The 22,827-nt window shown below is 39.4% G+C and overlaps 1 protein-coding gene and 1 long non-coding RNA gene across 2 annotated transcripts; one reads left to right on the top strand and one right to left on the bottom strand.

Annotated features, from left to right (window-relative positions):
* The first annotated feature begins 225 nt into the window (after window positions 1–225).
* Window positions 226–1,859, top strand: LOC118559052. The gene is made up of 3 exons (XR_004928617.1): window positions 226–317; window positions 1,250–1,351; window positions 1,561–1,859. It is a non-coding gene; the product is annotated as an uncharacterized LOC118559052 (long non-coding RNA).
* A 10,786-nt stretch (window positions 1,860–12,645) lies between these two features.
* LOC118559058 (putative selection and upkeep of intraepithelial T-cells protein 1 homolog) lies at window positions 12,646–22,464 on the bottom strand. The gene is made up of 5 exons (XM_036129748.1): window positions 22,312–22,464; window positions 20,323–20,661; window positions 14,143–14,356; window positions 13,542–13,606; window positions 12,646–12,665 (listed from the first exon to the last, which is right to left on the bottom strand). Exons 1-5 carry the CDS (start codon window positions 22,361–22,363, stop codon window positions 12,646–12,648), a joined length of 690 nt encoding a protein of 229 aa, XP_035985641.1. The 5' UTR covers window positions 22,364–22,464.
* Window positions 22,465–22,827: the final 363 nt, after the last annotated feature.

Here is a 22,827-nt window from a genome sequence, read left to right as displayed (position 1 = left end):
CTTTGGACTGAGCCATAAATTGACTCTATGATTCATTAACATGAGCCAAAGTAAAAGTCCCTGGAGTCCTCAGGTACCGATTATACGCTACTCTTCAGCACTTTGACTGTTTATAAATATTTTCAAGCAAACTATTCTCTGCATCAATGGTTAATTAGTTTAAAATATAAAAGAAAACTGCAAGCAGCGGTGAAAATGACGGGAAAGCGTTTATTTTACTGGACGTTGAACCGGCTGCGATCTGTAAGCAGCTGATTTTAATGTGTGCTTGATTTTCAGCCTTTGCTCTGGGAGCTGATGAAGGCCAAAGCTAAACCGTGAGTATCTTCCTGCAGCCTCTTAAAAAAAACTCTGTTCTAATGTGTGAATGCTGCATTTATACTGCGGTGTAGGCTCCATTGTTGTGGTAGAGGTCCGGTAGCAGCACGCCTCGTCAGTGCTGCATGTGGCAGACTGGGGTGGTGGTTAGCTTAGAAATGGAGACCAGAGACAACGTTTCAACCCCGGAGTGTTAATCTCAGCATTTGCAAACAATAAATATTTTGTTACATGATGAAATTCTAATCATGGCTGAAAATATTTATCTTAAAGACTGACCGCTCTGGCAGAAAGTATTGAAGGGATCCATTGAAATAAGTGAGATTTAAAATTACAAATTACTTTTAATATTAGTGAAGACCTTAAACGACTGTCATATACTGTCATTTAAAAAAGGCCATCAGAAACTCCACTTCCTTAGAAAGCTGAGCAAAGCCCATCTGTCCGTCCTCTTGACCGGGCAGCGGCAGAAAGTTCCCCAACCAGATAGCCTGACAGAGCATCTCAGAATCAGAATATTTTCTCTCTGATCTCTCTGATCGCATGTCCTCCTTTATCCCATCTGGAGCTAAATTTAACAATAGAGTCTACAGCATAGTGAATGACTCTACACAACGCTTTCACCATTTGTTGACCCTGTGATATTGGCCTCTGGCAGATAATAACAATATAATAAATGACAGTATATATGTCCATGTAACATAAATTAAAACAGTCTGAAAAGGGAGTATTGGCAGAAGCAATATGCTTATAATGCACCCTGTTGGCCTCTGGCAGACGGTACTGGTCTCTAAAGACACACTGCCAGACTCAGTGACAGTTTTTACCCCACAGCCATCACTGAACTGATGGCGTCTCTCCTCTGCCCACCTTTCCTAAAATGACATCTCTAGAAATTGACCCTTGACCTGTCACCTTTACATCTTTCCAGGCATCATGGAAACAGGAGAAGCGGTGGGGATTGGTCTTGGAGTGTTCAGTTTTGGCGTACTTGTTGCTGGTTTACTTTGTTGCCTGTATAAATGGAAAAAAGGTAAAACTCTAACTTCTTTTTGAACGCAAAATAGTATTGATATTTGTTAATGAAATTGGTTTATTTTCTGAAATTCCTAAAGCTTTTCTTAAAAGTTGTGGCATCTAACTTTATCCTCAAATCAAGGAGTTCTCTTGATCTTTATTCTGACTAAAGCTTTAATCCGAGCTGAAATGGTTGACATAAATTTAATGATGTGTCTCTCACAGGTAGAGGAGGAACAGAAAACAACGTGGAAATGACCAAGGCGTCGAAGGGAAAGCAGCTGATGCACAACAGGAGGAAGTCTGAGAGCGAAGTTCCTCCTAAGCCCTCGCCTGTGATGAACAGGAAATTTGGAAGCATGACTGACATCTCTAGCCGACTTCTAGAAGGAATAACTCAGTAACTTTTGCCTTCCAGAGACATCTGGCTGACTTTGAGGATGTTCTGAATCCGTCAGCACCCGGGAGCCTGCCACAATGCCGATATTTAATTACTTAATCAATATAACAATTCCTCAATCCCTTTGTCCCATCTGTTAATTAACACACATGTTGTAAATTGTACTAAATATAATGATCACATCCTGGTTCTGCCACAAGTTTAAACAGAAACACTGCCTGTAAGCTTGTAAAATTTAGCCCTGGCCCCAGCAGAACTCTATGTTCACAGTATTGAGTGGAATAGGGTCGTTCTTTATAGAGCAATATTGTAAAAAAGACAGATTCCCTTACCAATAAAATTATGTTATAAAGATCTGTCTATAAATCTAACTCTGCCAGAATACTGACAAGCTCAGTAGCTAAATCCTCTTGAGGCGGCTTGATATTAGTGCTGTGTGCGGTGTGCCCTGGGGCTACAAATGGTAGTAATCATACATGTACAGTACATGCCTGCAAGCAGATAGTTGATGAAGAATGTGTTGACTATTGTTATGTGGGGTAGATGTTTCAAGCACCTTAACAGGGAGTGAGGTTTCCACTCACACATTCTTAACAGCATTAAAGTCAGAGGTGTAGATGTCTTAAAAAAAAAAAAAAAAACTTTAGTTTGCACAATAAGGAGTGACTGTTTCACCTTTCAAGGTGCCAACATGTGTGGCGCGTGTTGTGTGCTCTGTTTCATCTTAAATATGCTGACTCAAAAGGTCATGAAGTATTACTCCTTTCAATCATTGCAGCAAGGTGCTCCATGTCAGAGCTTGGCTTGACTGATCTGTTGAGAAACAGATCGACAGAAGGGAAACTACAGAGATCTGGTTACAGAGATCTGGTTACCAGCGGCGTCTCTGGCATGATAAGTTCAGTGGGGCACAAAAACTCAACACCTGTTAGCAACAACTCATGTTTCTGTGCTTAATACAACCTGACTTTGATCAATTTTAAATGAAACACACCAGAAATACCATTTTATATAATCTAAAGGTAATTTCATTTTCATCCATAAAATTACAAATAAAGGCTCAATCATAACGTTAATTTATTGAACAGAAAAGATTCACGTCAATACTTCAATGATCCAGCAACGACAACCAACACTGTATTGTCTTACACTATCCAGCAGAACCTAAACGTAACGTGTGCATTTCCAGCATTTTGATTGGACGATCTGAGCTTGGGGCCATAGTATTTGTGCCCCACAGCTGTCTACTGAGAGCGTGTTGGTCATGTGCACTGGGATTTCAGATGTACATTATTTAAAGAAACAATGGGGAGGATTTAGCCTCTGAGCTTGTCAGTTTTCTGGCAGACTGAGATATATAGACACACATGTTTTTGACAGCATCTTATTGGTAAGGAAATCAGCCTTTTTTTTTTTTAAATATTATCCTACGAAATACGATTCTGTCCCATTGATTATTAAAAACAGAGTTCCACAGTGACATCTGGTGGTGCCTGGCCTCAATGGCCCCAAATGCAGAGACTCCACAACTGGTTCCAATAAGATTCTTAATACAGGTCTACTAGCCTTTTATCTGCCTCCACCTCCCAACACAACCCAGGACAGAAACTTGAACAGAAAATACATCAGAATAAGATTTTCTGACGTTTTCTACTGTTTTCTGTTTGTTTTTTGCATTTGTTTAGACTCACCTTTGTCATCCAGTGGCTTATCCTTAGTTTTAAGACCTTCGACATTGCAGATACATAGTGGAGAAAAGTATATAGAATCATGTATCAAACACAAAATACACCCCCCCCCCACCCCCTTTGCGTACCCTCCAATAGCTTTTACGCATATTTTGATGTAGAAGATTATAGTTCAATTCAAATTTTACGTAAACATGTTTTTCATAAATACTAAGACGGAAGAAGTTCTGGTAAAAAATTAAACAAAGACAAAGTTAGCCTAGAGCTGTAACTATTACAGATTACTCTTTTATATGTACATTCATTGCTTCACTCGTGGAGTACTGACCCGCCCGGTCGACCATCCCTTACTTTTACCCATTTCAGATTGCTCAGAAAAGGCTGGGCCCCTGCTGAAGACCTTAAACAAACTGAGAACTCAGGTTCTGTTATTTAGAGAAACTGTACTTCCTTGGAGCGCTGTGGAAAGCCCATCTGTCCACCAAACCGCTGGAGTCCTCTTGACTGGGCAGCGGCAGAAAGTTCCTCATCATTTTTAGCCAGAGTTGTTAAGAGCCATTGTTGTGGAAGGTCCAAAGAGCAACTTGCGGCTCTGGAGCCACAGGTTGCAGACCCCTGGCCTAGACCATGGTATAATGGTTATTATAAGACACCTATTAAAAAGTTCAGACCACATAGCCTGATTTCTCTAAATTATTGGGCTAGCTCACACGCTAGCTGGTAACGGCAAGACAGTTGAAGCTAGTTACCTTTGCAATGCGTCACAACAAGAGATATTAAACAGTTCTCTCAGCCGCTTCTTGTGAAAACGTAGGATTTTAACGGTGAAAAGAACATTAAAGTATTAATAATTGATTTAATATTTATTTATTTCATAAGTGACCGTGATATAAGGGGGATAATGCCCTTTGAGGTGTCTATTACCACAAATGAATGGACTTCATGTGAACGGTCCGACGGTTCACGCAACTGCATTGTACATTAATTAAGGAAGACAGTTTAAACCTAATTTGACCCTCCTGTCTCTCTGTAGTGGGTAAAATCCTTCACTTCTCAGCTTTTTAGACGAAACACCATTCATGCAAGCTTGCATCCTTTGGATGGAGCATGTTGGCACGTCTGAAAAGAAGAATTACAGAGAAGGTTCTTAGACGGGTTAATGATGTCAGAGGGGGTATTATAGTCAGAAGGTAAGATAAAGGCAGAATTACAGAATTATGCACATTTTTTAAAGTGTTTATTTGTATTTTTTAATATTTACAGCACTGTTGTAAAAGGTAATAGTTTTTCTCCTCAGCTTACAATGACAGAAAATATTTTACTATGAGATCTACTAGACCAGCACATTTCTTATTATACATTCACATTTTTGTACACTTGTGAACACCTATAACACCTATTATGTGTACACTCTTTCACTCTCTGTCATTCCCAACCTCATCCATGTGTTAGGGGTAGAAAGTGTAGGTGTGTCCTATATTCAGTATGATAGGTTTTCAACTTAACGCTCCTATTTGCACGTACGAGTTTAGCACAGTATCCTGTCTTCTGAGAAGCAAACCACACATTGTTTCCAGTTAACTAACCACAGCTGACCTTCAGAGGAATAAATGGCTCAATCACCACATCATTAATAATGATACTATTTTTTTTTATAGAATTGAATAAAGCAACTAGAAAAAAAACACACAAGCTGAGGTTACAGGAAAAGCCCATAGTGGAAGAAACCCCCTTCTGCGCAACCCGTCGGACAAAAAGCTGACGACAGCAGCTTTGATACCAAAAGCACACTTTTTTTTAAAAGACACACATGAGCAACTTTTTCCTGTCCTCTTCACAATCAATGGTAATGTATCTGAAATATGCTTCACTGTAAAGAAAAACTCTTGGATGAAATACGATCTTGATAGAAAAGCGATTCAAATAAATAAATACATCTACTTGAGCGCCACAGTAGTCCAGAATCTTTCTGGACTCCAGAAGCGTTTCTCTGAGTTCATGAGGTCGGGTTCAGACGACCTTCTCTGAGGTCGACAGCTGCTGCATTTGACTCACTCAAGCCGCATGATAACATCATGATTCTCTCTCTTTTCCGCAACTATCCGAGCAGCTGTGAAGAAAAACATAGAGATGGTGACTGAGGAAACCGCCACATATTTATGTTTAAAAAATAGTCTGCAAATTTAGTCTGCCTCGGACTTTCAGAAATCAACCACATGAACTAGCCACTTCCTTACAGAAAGGTGCCACTATTGCTAAACCAGCCAGTGACTAACAGCTATTGGTTAGAATAAAGCACTGCGGCCATAACTGAGTATTTGACCTTCTGTCTTGGTGCCAACAGTGGGGGTTAACTGACTTTGATTTACTCCAATTTATTCCCTTGGCTTTTTAGCTGGCACTTCATGTATTTATATATCTCTTTCCTAAAATAAACTAAACATATGTAACAAGCATGATCCAGGTCTATAAATTAAAAATCATTAAAAAAAACACAGAAAAAATATGTAATACAACTCTTTGGTGCCTGATTTTCACTTTGTTTATTTCTCCTTATGTTTATGATATTTCTTGGAGATATCAAACACAAAAAACTGAGAAAATCAGATCCAAAAGGTTAAAATTAAGATGTTTCTGTAGTCACTATATCATTTGAAGTGATAACGTTGTTCTAATTAATGACCACACTGTATGGAAAAGTACTTTCTGATTATCCTATATGCTGATGACATCAGACTGTTCTTTAATTCTATTTTTTGACTTTTAAAAGGTGTCAAAGTTTCTTAATTGAAACAGTGGAAATAAGAACACCAGATGTACTGCATAGACACTCAGGAGGGTAGCTTTACCTCTTTTCCTGTCCCTGTAAATGAGTCCAAGTAAGATGGTGGACAACAGGTAAGGTATTCCCACTATCAGGTGGCACACAAGTCTGGAAGCAGTGAAGGAAACCGAGGCTGAAGATGACGCTGGCAGAGGTGCTGAAGATAAAAATAAGTAAACCTTAAAATTTTTTTATTTCATTGCATTGTCCTGACTTCAAACAGGATGCAGACATATGTTGAGACCAGGTCTGAAATTAATATGGTGCTCTAATGCTAATGTTGGACTACCTGCCATTTATCAAACATAATATGAGTATAAAGGATTCTCCTCACTAAGCTGAATCTGTTGATCATTTCCATCACCTAATACTCTCAGCCAGCTTCCTTCTGATTCTCCAAGCCCTGAGGCGCTGCAGGTGTAGAGTCCCTCGTCGGATCGGGAAGCCCTGAGAATGGTCATCTCTCCTGAGCAGTTGCTCCTGATGATGCGGCCGTCTTTAAAGAAGTTGTATTTGTGCTGGGAACGGTTTGTCTGTGCTTTACAGTAGAGAACCACAGCAGCTCCTTCTGACACCGGCATGGCAGGACTCTCCAGAATCACTGCGCGATCTTTGGAAAAATACATGCTGTTTTAATATTTTCAGCCATCATTCTTAGGATGTGCTGTACATTTACACTAGGCTGAGCTGGCTTTCTTTCTTTCTTTCTTTCTTTCTTTCTTTCTTTCTTTCTTTCTTTCTGAAAGGGAGAAAAGGTGAAAGATGAGAGGAAAGGGAGAGAGCCAAATAACATCCTTAGAGTCTGCTTCTACACCTGCAAAGAGAGATATAAAAAGAACAGCAAAACCAACTAATAAAGTATTACAGGTACAAACAACTAATGCCTTGATACCGTCACTGAAGAATATACAGTATCAATTAATGCGACATGTGTAAAGTGACAGCTAAAGAAAATTATAGTGGTTCTCTGTATGGCAGTGAGTCTGTAAGAACCTGAATCCAAGCAACCAGAATTTTAACTCCAGGGAGATGCTATAAAAACAGAAGAAAACCATCATTTCATTTTATTCAGTAATTAATTACACCACTTAATATCTAAATAAGGAGTTCAAAGCAATACAATAATAAGGAGAACTTGATAATGGCACAGGAAACAAAATCATATAATACAACCGAAGCATTTTTCCGGAAGGTAGTTATATGGAGTGGAGTTTGACACGTTTCATGCCTCCTGATTTAAACAATATGTATGGACCGTACCAGTTATGGTGATGTTGACCTCATTGCTTCTCTCCCCTCCTTCAGACTCGCACCAGTACACCCCCGAGTCCTTTGGGTAGGTGTTTCCGATGATGCAGGTGGAGCCAGAGGAAGTGGCACCCCAGCCTGGTGAGCAGGAAGTGACACCGCGGCTTAAAGTTCTCCTCCTCACCTTCCAGCCGGTGGCGTTAAGGCGATCCTCACAAGTCAGAGAGACGGATTCGTAGCGGAAGAACTGGGAGCGGTCAGGGCTGACCTGAAGACAGGCTGAGAGGAGGAGAGGACAGTTCAAAGGGAGCAAGGAGGCAAGGAACTTTAGGGAAAACTGGGTGAAGAAACAGGTTGTTAATATCTGACAAAATTATAACTACAAACAATTTTGCAAAAATTACATGAAATACCGCTGGAGATAAAGAGGAAATGATGAAAAGAAGAGTTACCTTAAAAACAGAAAAGAACATTGAAGGTAGGAACAAAAGAAATTAACCGAGCAGCAGATGATAAAAGGCACTTGAAGTAGTTGAAACAATAAAAATAAGAGAGGAAGTGACACAGAAAGTGTGAAAGTGCCCTAGAAAAGTAACCACGAAGGGGAAAAAATTTGAAATAAAAGTGTGTGGGAGAAAAATACTTACAAAAAAGTTTGATCAGTAAAAAGTAATCATTTCATGACATAATGAGCGATTAAACTCAGATTACACCCAGATTACGCTCAGATTAAAGAAGAGGAAAAAATACGAGAAAGCAGGATCGTCAAATACAAAATATACCACCAATCAAGCACATTTAATAATCCAGTGATTTGTAAAAATGTAAACAAGCCATGTAAAGTTTGATTAATTTTGAAAAGGCATAGCAGTGATTGAACTCACTCAGCATCAGGCAGAACGGTGTTACCAGCATCCTGTTTGTCCATCGACTGACTGAAAAACACTCTGATCTTTTGCTTCCTTTGTGAAAAAACAGATCTTGTAGGTGCTGCAGAGGATTAGCGTCAGACTCACATGTTGCTTCTAAAGAGAAAACAAGGCTTAACAAAACAAAGTGTGAGGAAACAGTTTTTTTTTTTGCAGAAACCTTGCTGGTGTTTCTTGTTTTTACCCATATATGGGGGCAGCACAGCCATCTTTCAAAACCGTTTAGCTGTAAAAACACCTTGCTGGCTTAAATGACTTTAATGGATTTAAAAATTTTAAACATTGATTAAAAGCAAAATTTTTCCCACCTGAAAGATCTGAATTTTACAACAGCAGCTAAGGCAACATTTATTAGGGGACGCATCGGTTGAAAAGAGAGCCAGAGGGAATGTCTATAGCACGCATAATGGGTCAGTGGAAATTACCTTTAAAAGTTTCATGTATGTCAAGTATTGGTTTTATGTGGACCTCATGTGAGAAAGGTTACCAAAACCATCTGAGACTTAGCTTTGAATTTTACTTCTTACTTAATGAATACTGTATGTGACAAAACCTGTTATTAGCAGACCAAAACTTGGACGTTATCTGGGATTGTCTGTGGGACACATAATTGCAGTCAACTTTGAAGGTAGGTGTTGGTCAATAATGTGTGGGTACCGCAAGGGTGCTACGGGAGACAGAATAAGGGTTATAGGCAGAAATATTTTCAGGTTCCATGTTGGCCTCATTTTGTTTTCTCCGTTTAAAGGTAGCCTATAGTGGATGATCATTTTCAGCTTCGAGTTCCAGGGAGTATGGCCTATCTATTGGTTGTTCCACATGCCAAAAATTGTAACCTGCTCACGTAACGCCAGTGTGTATGATCTTTCCTTGCTTCCTCCTTCTGCACATGTTCGTTTCCAGTGCTTATGTATCCAGTTAGCTTAGCGGCTAGCTTAGCAGTTAGCATCATGGTTAGCCGTTCATCGTAGGTCCGCTGCTCTCACTGTACACGTTGAAAAGTCCCAAGAAGCAAACTGTCTGCCAAGTTTATGAGAAGAAGAGGAAGGCTTCAGTAGAAAGAAATAAGACCAGAGTGGATTTGGGAGATTTTTTTTACACAATCCCCTTAGGAGCAGAACACCAGGTTAGACGGTCTCGCACTTAGGCATTTGTTATCTACATTTCCCAAAAAATTGTCCACTATACCTTTAATGTTAACATCAGGCACTAAACGTTGACTGACTTGGGATTTTTTTTTTCTATAGGCATTAAAATCATCAAGAAACAAAATAGCACATTAAGGTCCAAGACAAAAGAGCTATCTTCCAAATCGCAACACTTGAACCTACTTTAGTTAGCAATAGAGGGATATAACTAAGACAGAAATAACAAACTGTCTTTACTGACAAGAAACCAGTAAGAACATGTCTCCCAAACAAAGAATACAATTAAAATATATTGTTTTGTGTAGCAGAACAATAGTACAGAGGACAAACTTTTAACAAGTGTTATTTTAAAGGGTCTTCACAATTTTTTTAATGTTTAAAAAATAAAGAAAATAAAGTTAGAAACAAGCTGATGCTGTGTGGTGTATCCTTCTCATCTACAGATTTATTTTTCTTTCTAGGTTGAGTTCTGCTATTTCTGGATGCAAATTCAGTCTCATTATCTTAGCAATACTATTCAACATCAACCACACAGATCATTCATTTGGAATTTAAGGTTCTATTTAGGATGCTGTCTCTACCCACCTAAGACTCCCTGTGATGTGGGCAGCAGACTCAATAATGTACAGGCATATATTTTGGCCACTCCAGACATCATAAAACATTAAACATCTTCAGGAGAAAAAGATGGATTTCAAAATATGCAGGACCAATAATAAGTGAAGTTTTGGTCAGATAATGTGCTTTTTTCTGTTGACATTTCTTACACCTATTTATAGGGCCTCTTCTTGTCAAGATTAATTACGTGGCATCGGATAGCAACTGTGTCAACACAGCAATCAAACAATGAAGATTATTCTTCTCATAATATAAACTTGCCAATTCCTTGAAATCCTAAAGTTACATTTAAACGATCTTATAAAAATATCTTATCTATGCTGAAAGGTTCAAAATAAATGTAAAATTATTGTCATGCTTTGGTCCACAATGTTAAAATTCAAGAATTTTTGGGAGGCCTAGAAATGGTCTAGTTTGCTATGATCTTGTTGTGCCTCTGCTTCGTCCCCTCAAACTCTCAGTTGGTCGTACAGAAGCTGTTCACACCGAACCTGATTCTGCTGGAGGTTTCTTCCTCTTAAAGGGGAATTTTCCTCTCCACTGTCGCTACATGCATGCTTGGTACGAGGGTTTGCTTGAAAGTAAATGACACAATGCTGTCCACTGTGGCTCCACGCTCATCCAGGAGGAGGGAATGCTGTCTAAGGGTTTAGTTTGATAGAAAATGTTTTGACCAATCCGTCTGTATGATTTGATTGCATCAACTTTGTAACGTGCCTTCAGATGACGTGTTCTGAATTGGTGCTAAATAAATACATTTAAATTTAATTTAATTGCGTCTTGGGCTGGCTTTGGGAGTGATATACTTCAAAAGAAATCTACAATTTTTTTCAGAAAACATCACAGTTCAGAGAGTTTTATTGAGGTATATTTAACACAGACATTTTGTAAGCACAAAGAAACACCGGCTACATAATATAATAACAATATAACCTTTTCTCAGAGTTAATCTGTAGCAAAAACACATTAGTAGTAGAACAGAGAAATATCTCATCGATATCTTAAAACATGCAGTTTAAAAAAGTCCTACTGTGGTGAAAACCCGTTTCCTTTTCTCTACCATGTTAAATGACTTTTTGTGTACATAAGGAGGTATATAGAGTTTAAATGGAAAAATATGGAGAAAAAAAGTTGTAAACACATTATAACAGCGAGCAGAGCTGCATAAGAAAACAGATTTACAGGGACTAACCTGTGATGTAAAAAATTTCCAACACTATAATAGATATTTCACTTCATATACAAAGAGTTTGTCACACGTTAGTATTATAACACAGAATGGAATTCAAATAGAGCATTCAAGGTCTTTAAGAGACAGTAGCTAAAATCAAGTGTCGGTGCAAGTATTGTGCAAGAAAATAGATTCTTATTGTTATTATAGTTCAGAGACATCAATTTGTAGCCGATAGACCCATCAAACGATACTTTCTAAATCAAAATAGAATATACAAATACGGATTCATGTTGATTGTATTCAGAAATTTGGTTTTCCAATTGAACGACTTCACAAATCTCTGAGCAAATCTCTGAACTAGCGGTACAAACCGGGTTGTACAATATCTATGTGCAAAAACGCCAATTTGGTGTTTGAATGCATGAAAGCATCTTTTTAGATTGTGGTGCACAAATCCTTCCCTCTAAGTTGTTTACTGCTGTGGTAAATTAGCCAGAAGTGAGTAACGGTTGCTAAAATGGGAATGAGGTGGAGGCCATGAGGAATATCTGCGGTGAACGATGCTAACGCTGTGATCAGGATCAATCAAAGGATCACCGGCAGAATGGGCATTTCTTTTCTGGTTTCCACCAGCTGCAAGCCCTGAGCCACCCGGAGTCGTCCGCTCCGAAGTGCTGCTGTGTCCTTGTGTCCCTTTAGATGCTCGGTAAAATGTTGAATTTTTGATTTGCCGTTGCTGAACACCTTTTGAATGTTTTGCCGATTTTTTCATCAGGTTGCGATCACCTACATTTTTACTAGTCACTGAGTTGGGGTGCGGAGATTGTTTGGGGCTACCTGGAATATCACTGGATGATTCAGAGAAACTTTGGACAGTTGTTGGCTTGCAATGGTGGTAGACATCACCCAAAGATCGCATTTCCTCCTGTAGTTTACAGATGGTCTCATTTAGCTGGCAAATGATCCCATCTTTTCTACTGCTCTCCGACCTAAGATCAGTCACCTCGTTTTTTAGATTCTCAATCAACCTTTTTTCTGCGTTTGATTTAGAATCTTGAGTCAGAAGCTTCCAGCTTTCAAAGCAGACGGTTGTTGAATCCATTGATTTCTTTCGGTCTGGCTTTTCCTCTGCTGCGGAGACACAAACAACAGTCACCGCTCATGAAACCTTTCAAAAGGACAATAATCTAATTTTTGGTAGTTTTTGCCTCATTACGCTGTCTGAGTAAATCTTTTGTTGTAAAGGTATTGAGGTAGTTTATTTTCTTACAATTGTATCAGTCACTTAGACACTTGAAAGTCTGTTTAAAGATTCAGAATACAGATTCAAATTATATTTTAATGCATGCAAACGGTTATGACATTTGTATCTGTTTTTTTTTTTTGGTTATTTTTCTGGAAAGAATCCATCCCGTAATCAAAGTCCACATGTTTTTAAAAGGGGTTGAGGTCAGGACTTTTCGGCAGGCCATTCCAGTAGCTTAATTCTAGCCACTTTATCCATTGTAAAACCTCTTTGGATATATGTAGAGCCAATTTTCAACCATGTAGCATTCTGTCATGTTAACTCTTTAAGTCAGTCTTCCTGCTATTCTGGCCAGAAGGCAAATCTTTCTCATCTAAGAGTAAAACATTTTCCTAGATGGTTTCGTCTTCTCTGTGTGGGCAGGTTAAAAAAAAAAAATCAATCTGAGCACAGGGGAAAACTTTCAGTCCTTTGTACTGTCCAACCTCAATAAGTGTAAAGAGTTACCCATGTGAAGATGACCTGAAAGTCATAGTTTATTTGCTCTCGCCCAGTAATTATTTATCATAAAAACTCTGACTTACCATTTTTGTGACATTTCGTCCAGATAAGAAATATTACAAGCCAGACAAGAGAAGTTCCTCCAACAGCGCTTAAAATGGTATTAATGTTGGACCCCTCATAAAAGGCTAAAAGGAAAAGAAGCCTTGAATTAATAAACATTTGCAAGATCCATTGTGATGGATTTAAGTGTAAACCATCCAAGTGTTTTTCAAATGTCATTGTGGCCGGCCCAAGGCACTGTGCAGTAATCAGCATCTTGATACGTTACACATGACTTCAGAGACTTCAGTGGCTGCTGCCCCCCGTACACTTTGAACTTACACAAAAACAGAAATAAAAGCATAAGCTGTAAATTCAGAACCTTTACCTGGAAGGAGAATCTCTACAGTCCTGTTCATGTCCGTTTGTGGCTGCTTGACTCTGCAGACGACCCTGTGATCACAGATTTATGTGTGAGTCTTCGAGTACATCTTTATTAAGCAATGGAGTACATGTTTGAGTTTGATATCTTGGATGTGATCTAATCCCATGTCATTGGATTGTCATGGGATTAGATCACATCCTTGAACATGCCTTTGACATATCACCATGTGAGGAGAGGGTTTCCAGCCTCACCCCAAGGCCTCCCACCCCAAGGCGGGTGCTGGGATGGTGGTAGGGCCTGAAGGGAACCCTGCAGACCCTGACAGCATCAAAAGGCTAGCAGCAGGGCAGAGGGCATTTTGTAGTGTTTAATGACAGCCTAAGTTCTTATGGTATGCTTGACATGTTCTGTTGAAGTGTGAAGAAGTGCACAGCTCGCAGGTAGAACATATGTTTTTTTAATCAGCCCATGGGAACTCAGATTGCCAGTCTGGTTCGTACTTGTTCACGTTAATTAATAGTTTGTTGGATCTGCAGGATTAAATAAATTCCTAAACCAACAGTTTTCAGAGACAAAACTGAAAAGGTTGAAGCTCTTCTGTTACCTTCTTTTAGAATCCTGCATAGAGAAGTTCTGCCTTGTGGCGTAACATCCTCTGGCGTCTTGTTGCTGGCTTGGCTCTTTATCGGTGACGTCATTTCCTTCATCATCTTGAATGATGATTATTGGTGGTGGCAGACGGCAGCTTGCATCACATGTCACAGCCACCACCTCCTTTTCTTCAAAAACCACAGCGAGCTTCAAGTCGGATACTGCAGCTGTGGGAACAATTTTAAACAGGTTGTAAAATATAAGTTGTGATAAACATTATGACATAGATTAAGTTATGTCATCCCCCGTTTTTATAACTAAAACAAGTCTATCCAGTCAAGCCCATGGACCCCAGTGGATCCCTGAAGGTATGTTGTGGTACCAGGCACCAAGATGTTAGCAGAAGATCCTGTATCTCCAGCAAATTGCAAAGGAGGTTCTCTCTGGATCAGACTTGATTGCCCACCACATCCCAAAGATTCTTGATTGGAGTAAGAGCTAGGAAATGTTCTTAGACAAGGTAAACAGGGTTGACATCATTGTCATTGATGACAATGATGTCCAGATATTAGACAAGGAGGACTTCTTTGAAAAAAAGGAAAGGAAACACTGAAAAGAGGGGGAGGATTGTGGTTACAACTTCCCAGTGTTTACAGATAGGGCCTCCATGTTGTTGAACAATTACGCACTGATTTAAGTTATTTAATGTTTAATAAATAACTCTCAGTCTGTTAGGTATTGTCCGGTGAATATCAACACAAACAGCTGATATTAGGACAATAGTTGGATTCACACCACTATAGATTGCTGTTTATCTGAATTCCTATATATCCCAGATTACTGGATCAATGTGTGCTTCTGTGCTTTTTTGTCTCTCTTGTGTCTCTGCTCTGTCTTCTGTAACCCCCAGTCGGTCGAGGCAGATGACCGTTCATACTGAGCCCGGTTCTGGTTCTGCTGGAGGTTTTCCTTCCTGTTAAAGGGGAGATTTTCTTTCCACTGTTGCTTCATGCTTGCTCAGTATGAGGGATTGCTGCAAAGCCATCAACAATGCAGACGACTGTCCACTGTGGCTCTACGCTCTTTCAGGAGGAGTGAATGCTGCTTGGAGAGACTTGATGCAACCAACTGAAAATTTTCTTTTGACCAATCTATACAATCTGTATAATCTGATTGAATTTGACTTTGTAAAGTGCTTTGAGATGACATGTTTCATGAACTGGCGCTGTATAAATAAAATGTAATGTAATTAATACTATATTTCAATAACCAAATCTGCTCTACTAGGCTAGTGAAACTTAATTAAAAAACAAAATGAAGATAAAAAGAAGCTAAGGAACTATGTACACACAAAGAAAGAAAAAGACAAAATAAAATTATTAATCACCATCATCAGAATGATTCAGTGAATCCTGGTTCACTGCAGATCTAAGTTAGAGAACCAAAGTTCATCTTAAAGAATGTGGAATGAGCAACATTTGGTATGTTCAACCCATTCACAATGTAAATCTGAGTTATATAAAACATTATTTGGGGAAATAACATTTTAAAGAATGATCAGCTCAGTAAAAATCAATAACCTTTAGGAAACTTGATTTCTATTAATGTAATTATTTTTCCAGGATACATTTAGCACTCAAATTGGTAACTTAGAAAGCTAGAGGGTGCTGTAAGCGGACGATCGATCGGAAATGACGTGTCAGGGAAATTCCTGAGGCCATTGTTTACACTTGCATGAGTTCACCTTAAAATTACAGGAAACACAATTAAATCAACATTAATCTTTCCTATCGCTCGTAGCATTATCGAACGATGGTTTTCATTATCGAAGCTAAATGAAAATCAGCATTATGTTTAAAACGAACCGTACTCATGTTTACTCGGTGGTAAAACTATTGTTACCCGGGAGGCTAGTAAAACTATGCTAACAGACATTTGACGCTAATTTAAAAATACTTTTACTCCCTATTTGGTCATACTGAGCGGAACGGAAAACACAAATGTTAATATACCATCGATGTATAAAACTGTTTTGTTTTTAATGTTTGTTATAACCCTAAAAACACAGTCAAACACATCAGCAAAGCTTTGTTTCGACTACAGTAGCGGGAGCTAGCCTGCTAGCTCCAGGTCTTTTCGTCTTGGTCTACGCTTAAAACGAAACAGTGAAAACCATTGGAAGTAAACTTTCCCTGCCAAACCTCAGCCTTTGTGTCTGCTTGGTTGACTTCGGGCAAACAGTTGGAAGCAGTTGAAGCAGGGTGAAGCTGGTTCTTTGGCCCGGGGCGATCAAGTACTAGCTCAGGAGAAACTTCTCCTGAACCCTGGGCAGGGATGCCAGAGTTCAAGAGAACTCTGATAATGATTTTCCAATGGACTGCGCTTGGGCTGTGGACAGGCTGGCCAGAGGGCTTTATACAGTGGTCCCCTGTTGTGAGAACAGTCATCTTGGAGGAGTGACTGCAACAGTCCCTTGTAATTATGGTGGCTGTTGTAAGAGTCTGATCTTACATTATTTTTCTGTTGGCTGATTTCTAGTTCTTAAAAGCACCAGCGCTCCAACTACAGGTTGCTCAAGTGCGAGCCATCAGAATTGGCAAAGATTCCTGGAAAGGTGTTGAAAGATTTCAGACAAAACTGAGAATTTGAACGGCATCTTCAGAGAAAATAATTTCTAGGAAAGGGGGCCTTGCTCAAAACGTCATACTGTCTGTACCAGCTATTCCACTTTGCGTCCTGTTGCCATGGTGTCCCCTCAACACACACTCAGCCTACAGTTCATAATGCAAATGAAAATGCTGTTCGTCAGGTCAGTCCACTTTTTTATACTTATCCATTTTCACAGCCCTGTTCAAGTGAATTGGAGTGACGTGAACATAGTAAATAAAAATCGTTAACCCTTCAATGTCCAGCACATTTTAGCTTTCCAGGCCCCTCTGCTTGGCTGCTGCTAAGCCACACACACCTTAACAGGTTACTTAACCAAATTGTTTGTGTGATACAAGTCCAAGGTGGAGTAAAACTATTTCATACAAAAGCACTAAAGCTGCAACCAAAATATCATGTTCATTATATTTAAGTTAATGAAAAAATACAATAAAATCAGAACTGGATACAAAACAATACCAAAATCCACTGTGTGACAAATAGACACTATGAAGTTGTTTGCTTCACCTGCCAGTGGTCATAATGTTGCTTGTGATGAATATATATCCTCCGTATTGCAGAAATGCCCTGTAGATGGCAGCAATGTTGTTTCTTCCAATTCACAAATAGATGTCTTTGTAAACGGTATGACTTCGTCATTGCGTTCTGCATTAGACAATGTAGCTCCCTTGAAAAAGAAGGTGATTATTCACAGGAAGCTGGCTCCTTGGTTTAATTCAGAGCTGCGTTCCTTGAAGCACAATGTTAGGAAATTGTAGAGAAAATGGCGCTCTACACACCAAGAGGAATCCTACTTAATCTGGAAGAACAGTCTAATGTTGTATAACAAGACCCTTCGCAGAGTTAGAGGAGCATATTTTTCATCATTAATTGAGGAGAATAAGAATAATCCCAGATTTCTCTTCAGTACAGTTGCCAAACTTACCCATAGCCACAGCTCTGTTGATCCATCCATTCCCTTAGCTCTTAGCAGTAATGATTTTATGGGATTCTTCATAAATAAAATTGATTCCATTAAAAATAAAATAATTGGCATCCTCCCAAACATGATTACCTCATCCTCAGTAAGTGAGGCAGCATTGGAGGAATCCTTAGAACCTGCGCAGTGTCTGAACTGTTTAAAAGCAGTAGAGCTTTCTGAGCTATCTAAAATTTTAGCTTCATCTAAACCTTCTACCTGTATGTTAGACCCAATCCCAACCAAGTTGTTTAAGGAGGTATTCCCTCTGATTAGTGGTCCTATTTTAGACATGATTAATCTATCCTTGGTAAATGGATATGTACCACAGGCTTTTAAAGTAGCTGTTATTAAACCTTTACTTAAGAAACCATCTCTTGATCAAGATGAGTTAGTAAATTACAGACCTATATCTAATCTTCTTTTCTTATCTAAAATTCTTGAGAAAGTAGTTGCTAATCAACTATGTGAACATTTACAAAGTAATGACCTACTTGAGGAGTTTCAGTCAGGCTTCAGAGCTCATCATAGCACTGAAACAGCTCTGGTGAAGGTCACCAATGATATTCTCATGGCCTCAGATAATGGACTTGTGTCTATACTTGTCCTGTTAGATCTCAGTGCTGCATTTGATACAGTTGATCACAATATTCTCCTACAAAGACTTGAGCATACTGTAGGGATTAAGGGAAAAGCATTAGACTGGTTTAAATCCTATCTGTCGGACAGATTCCAGTTTGTTCATGTTAATAATAAATCTTCCTCAAACTCTAGGGTCACTTGTGGAGTACCACAGGGTTCAGTCCTTGGACCAATTCTATTTACTATATATATGCTTCCGATTGGCAAAATTATCAGACAGCATGGGATTAATTTCCACTGTTATGCTGATGACACTAAGCTATATTTATCCATAAATCCTGATGAATCCAATCAGTTACTTCGACTGCAGTCATGTCTTGATGACATCAAAAGCTGGATGACTTTAAATTTCCTGCATTTAAATTCTGACAAGACAGAAGTTGTAATCTTTGGGCCAGAGTCTTCAAAAAATAAAGTTCTTAATCAATCCCTTAATCTGGATGGCATTAACTTGGCCTCTGGTAATAAAGTTAAAAATCTTGGTGTTGTTTTCGACCAAGACATGTCATTTAAATCCCATATTAAACAGGTTTCCAGAGTTTCCTTTTTTCACCTCCGGAATATCGCCAAAATTAGAAACATTCTGTCCAGGGGTGATGCTGAAAAACTAGTCCATGCATTTGTTACTTCAAGGCTGGACTATTGTAATTCTTTACTATCAGGAAGTCCACAAAATGCAGTTCAAAGCCTTCAGCTGATCCAAAATGCTGCAGCAAGAGTTCTGATGAAAATCAACAAGAGGGATCATATGTCTCCAATTTTAGCTTCCCTTCATTGGCTTCCTGTTAAATCAAGAATAGAATTTAAAATTCTCCTTCTAACGTATAAAGCCCTTAATAATCAAGCTCCATTATATATCAGAGCTCTGATTACTCCGTATGTTCCTAACAGAGCACTTCGCTCTCAGACTGCAGGTCTGCTGGTGGTTCCTAGAGTCTCTAAAAGTAGAATGGGAGGCAGATCCTTTAGCTATCAGGCACCTCTCCTGTGGAACCAACTCCCAGTTTTGGTCCGTGAGGCAGACACCCTATCTATTTTTAAGACTAATGTTAAAACTTTCCTTTTTGACAAAACTTATAGTTAGAGTGGCTCATACCCTGAGCTATCTCTATAGTTGTGCTGTGATAGGCCTAGGCTGCTGGAGGACATCAGGGTCTAATTTTCTCACTCTACTGATTTCTACTGTTCTCCAGTTTTGCATTGTATTACATTGAAACGACTGTCGTCATTTCAGCTTTTAACTTTTGCTCTCTCTCTTTTTCTTCATAGTAGGTACACCTGGTCTGGCGTTCTGTTAACTGTGACATCATCCAGAGAAGACGGCTCACCTGCTACTACCATCTAATGTAGAACAGATTACTAGATCAATGTGTGCTTCTGTGCTTTTTTGTTTCTCTTGTTGTGTCTCTGTTCTGTCTTCTGTAACCCCAGTCGGTCGAGGCAGATGACCGTTCATACTGAGCCCGGTTCTGCCGGAGGTTTTTCCTTCCCGTTAATGGGTGGTTTTTCTTCCCACTGTCGCTTCATGCTTGCTCAGTATGAGGGATTGCAGCAAAGCCATGTACAATGCAGATGACTCTTCCTGTGGTTCTACGCTTCTCCAGTAGTGAATGCTGCTTGTCGGGACTTTGATGCAATCAACTGGTTTCCTTATATAGGACATTTTTGACCAATCTGTATAATCTGACCCAATCTGTATAATATGATTGAACTTGACTTTGTAAAGTGCCTTGAGATGACATGTTTCATGATTTGGCGCTATATAAATAAAATTGAATTGAATTGAACTATAAAGTAGCTTAAATGTCCAGAAATTCTGGATCCCATCAAGAGTATGAGACTGGAAACATGGAATAAACAGTAGTTTTGTATTTTAAATTTTGTCCAGTTCAAAACACTATTGTAAACAAAATAAACTTTACGTACCAACAACCAGCTCAACTCTTGTTGTTTGCCTGGTTTTGTCACTTTGGATGATCAAACATTGATAGGTCCCGGCATCAGACAGCCTCAGGTTGGAGATCCTCAGTGAGACATTCCCGTTTTTCACCTCTTTCATGAAGAGACTCGCCCGGAACTCAAAATCCACATTCTTCATCCCAAAGGTCTCGCAGCCATCGCGGTACAAGAAGACGATACTGTCGTTGAGGCCTTCTTTGGACCACTCCACCGTTGGAACGTGATCACTCGCAGGGTTTTTCCAACTGCAGGGGAGGATGGCGTGTCCACCGGCAAAGGCCTCAATCTTCTCAGGCTGAGCATGTGCTAAAAACGACATTGTAAATGAGAAAAGTGGGAACAACTGCCATTTATTCACGTTACATCGATGAAGACGTGAAAAGAAGTAAAATAAGAAAGCAAGCAGATCACAGTTTCCGACGTGCTTTGGATAAGATCACAGTTATTTCCCATCAGTCAACACAACAATGTCTGCTGCTAACGTTTGGGCTTTCAACACTGGGGAAGTTGTTACTATGGGGGGACAAAATGTCTAAAAAGTTATCTTTGCACTGTGGGTTGAGCAGGCGAAAGGTTTTCCTGCGCGAACCGCCTCTGTGGGAAATCTTTGTAGATTCTTTAGCACTCTTCGGCTAAGAGTGTGGTACTGTACTTTCCTTACCTGAGCTTCACACTAGTGATCAGTCGATGAGGCGTCATGAAGCGTTTCGACACATTGCCAAACTGTGCCGATACTGTCACTGAATACTGACACCTGCTGGACATTACAAATCACTACAGGCAACCTAGTTGACAGAGTTAACCGACACTGATCTGATGACCCAGTATACACGATATTTACAATTTAAGTCATTGTGTGTTGCTTTGTATTATTTTATATTTCCATTTGAATTAAAAATATTTGATTTTTTTTAGATACAGTCAATAACTAATGTAAACCTGTATCATAACCTCTAAGTAAACATGTTGTGAATGAGGATTCTTGTGGATTGGCTTTTTTATTTATTTTTTTACAAATTTTTTTCTGCCTTTCAATGCCCCCCCCCCCCCCCCCACACACACACACACACACCACACACACACACCACACACACACACACACACACACACACACACACACACACACACACACACACACACACACACACACACACACATACTCCCCCTTCTGTGTTGAACAGTAAAGTGTGAGAAAGCAGCTTTAATTCCCCATCACATAACTTTCATATCGTGCATCGACTTTTTGAACAATTCCCTTTTGCGGTTTTCAGCAAAAGAAATCAGACATGCTGAGTATGACAAAATGGGGAAGAACTGCTGAGAGTAGCAGCTTTCTACTCAGTGTAGATCAGCCATTTTTTCTGAAACGACGCTCAGCACCTGGCGCTCACAGAGCGGGGCCGTGGAACACCATCACACCAGAGTTGCAAAATGGTTAAAAAAAACTTGGTTTATTATTATGTTGTTTACAGTTCAGCTTGGATTTTATATACTGCGAAGCATAGCTTTGCTGTGCGCGCTGAATCCAGATGCTGTGCGCGAATGCACACGCGCGCAGTTTAGAGGGAACAGAAACAGTTTGGCGCGTCAGTCAGTTCGAAACAGTTCCTGTATCGGTCACGTGACTCTCCTCGACAGATCGAATGATAACAGTGTGACTGGAAAGTTATTGGCGTACAGCAATAAAGACATAATGCTCTACTTGAAGAATGAATCCATCATGGTTTAACTCTCTTTGGTTACATAAATAAAAACGAGTTTAAATCTCTGGCTGTCATTATTTATTTATCATCTAACCTACAGATTGTTTTCAGGTACATTTCCTAACATAATCACACTTTTACAGTGTGTACAAATGCACCCCATCTTGTACATTCATTTTCTTCACGTCACTTTTTTGCATAGAGAAAATCTTCCTTCAGCTATGTCAGATATTTCTTCCTTTTTTGTACATACCTTTAGAGAGGAGAACTCCAAAAAAAGAAATAAAACAAAGACAAAAATACATCCCCAGGCAATTCGAACCCAATTTCTTCCGTTATGGTAAGAAAGCAAATAGCTTTTGATTTTAAACGATTGCCCACAATTGTGAGCAGCTCTTTAAGTCCTGTCAGCAGAACAGCAGCTCTGACTCCAAGTCAAGATCATTTGAAAAGAAACCTGTCTTCTCTGGGCGTACACGTAGGATTGTCTGGCCACTCACAGCTGCCGTAGATGTCCGCGTGCTTGATGGGGTTTTTTTTTGGGCTTGGCCAGACTCCAGACACATGTTAGCTCTTGTTTGAAAGTAGGAAATAAGATCTACAATAAACAGGTCTGAAACCAAAGTAATTCTGAATAAAGCATTTGGATGTTTGTTTGGCCACGTGGAAATCCCCAACCTGTTTTTAGACACTTACAAAGGGAATGTAAGGTATGTGCAAATGTATCATTATAAGAGCTACGTCACGCATGTTAGAGTCAGTGCTGAGG

The sequence above is a fragment of the Fundulus heteroclitus genome, unplaced genomic scaffold (assembly GCF_011125445.2).
Source record: "Fundulus heteroclitus isolate FHET01 unplaced genomic scaffold, MU-UCD_Fhet_4.1 scaffold_211, whole genome shotgun sequence".
Lineage (NCBI taxonomy): Eukaryota > Metazoa > Chordata > Actinopteri > Cyprinodontiformes > Fundulidae > Fundulus > Fundulus heteroclitus.
This window is presented reverse-complemented; position numbering and strand designations above follow the sequence as displayed.

Bases quoted from the DNA above. Each gene is read 5' to 3' on its own strand.
- LOC118559058 (XM_036129748.1), bottom strand. From the start codon at position 22,363: ATGTATTTTTGTCTTTGTTTTATTTCTTTTTTTGGAGTTCTCCTCTCT. The intron at 14,357-20,322 runs GTACGTAAAGTT...TTGTTCCCACAG, and splicing joins AAGAGTTGAGCTGGTTGTTG to CTGCAGTATCCGACTTGAAG. The intron at 13,607-14,142 runs GTAACAGAAGAG...CTGTGATCACAG, and splicing joins ATGCAGGATTCTAAAAGAAG to GGTCGTCTGCAGAGTCAAGC.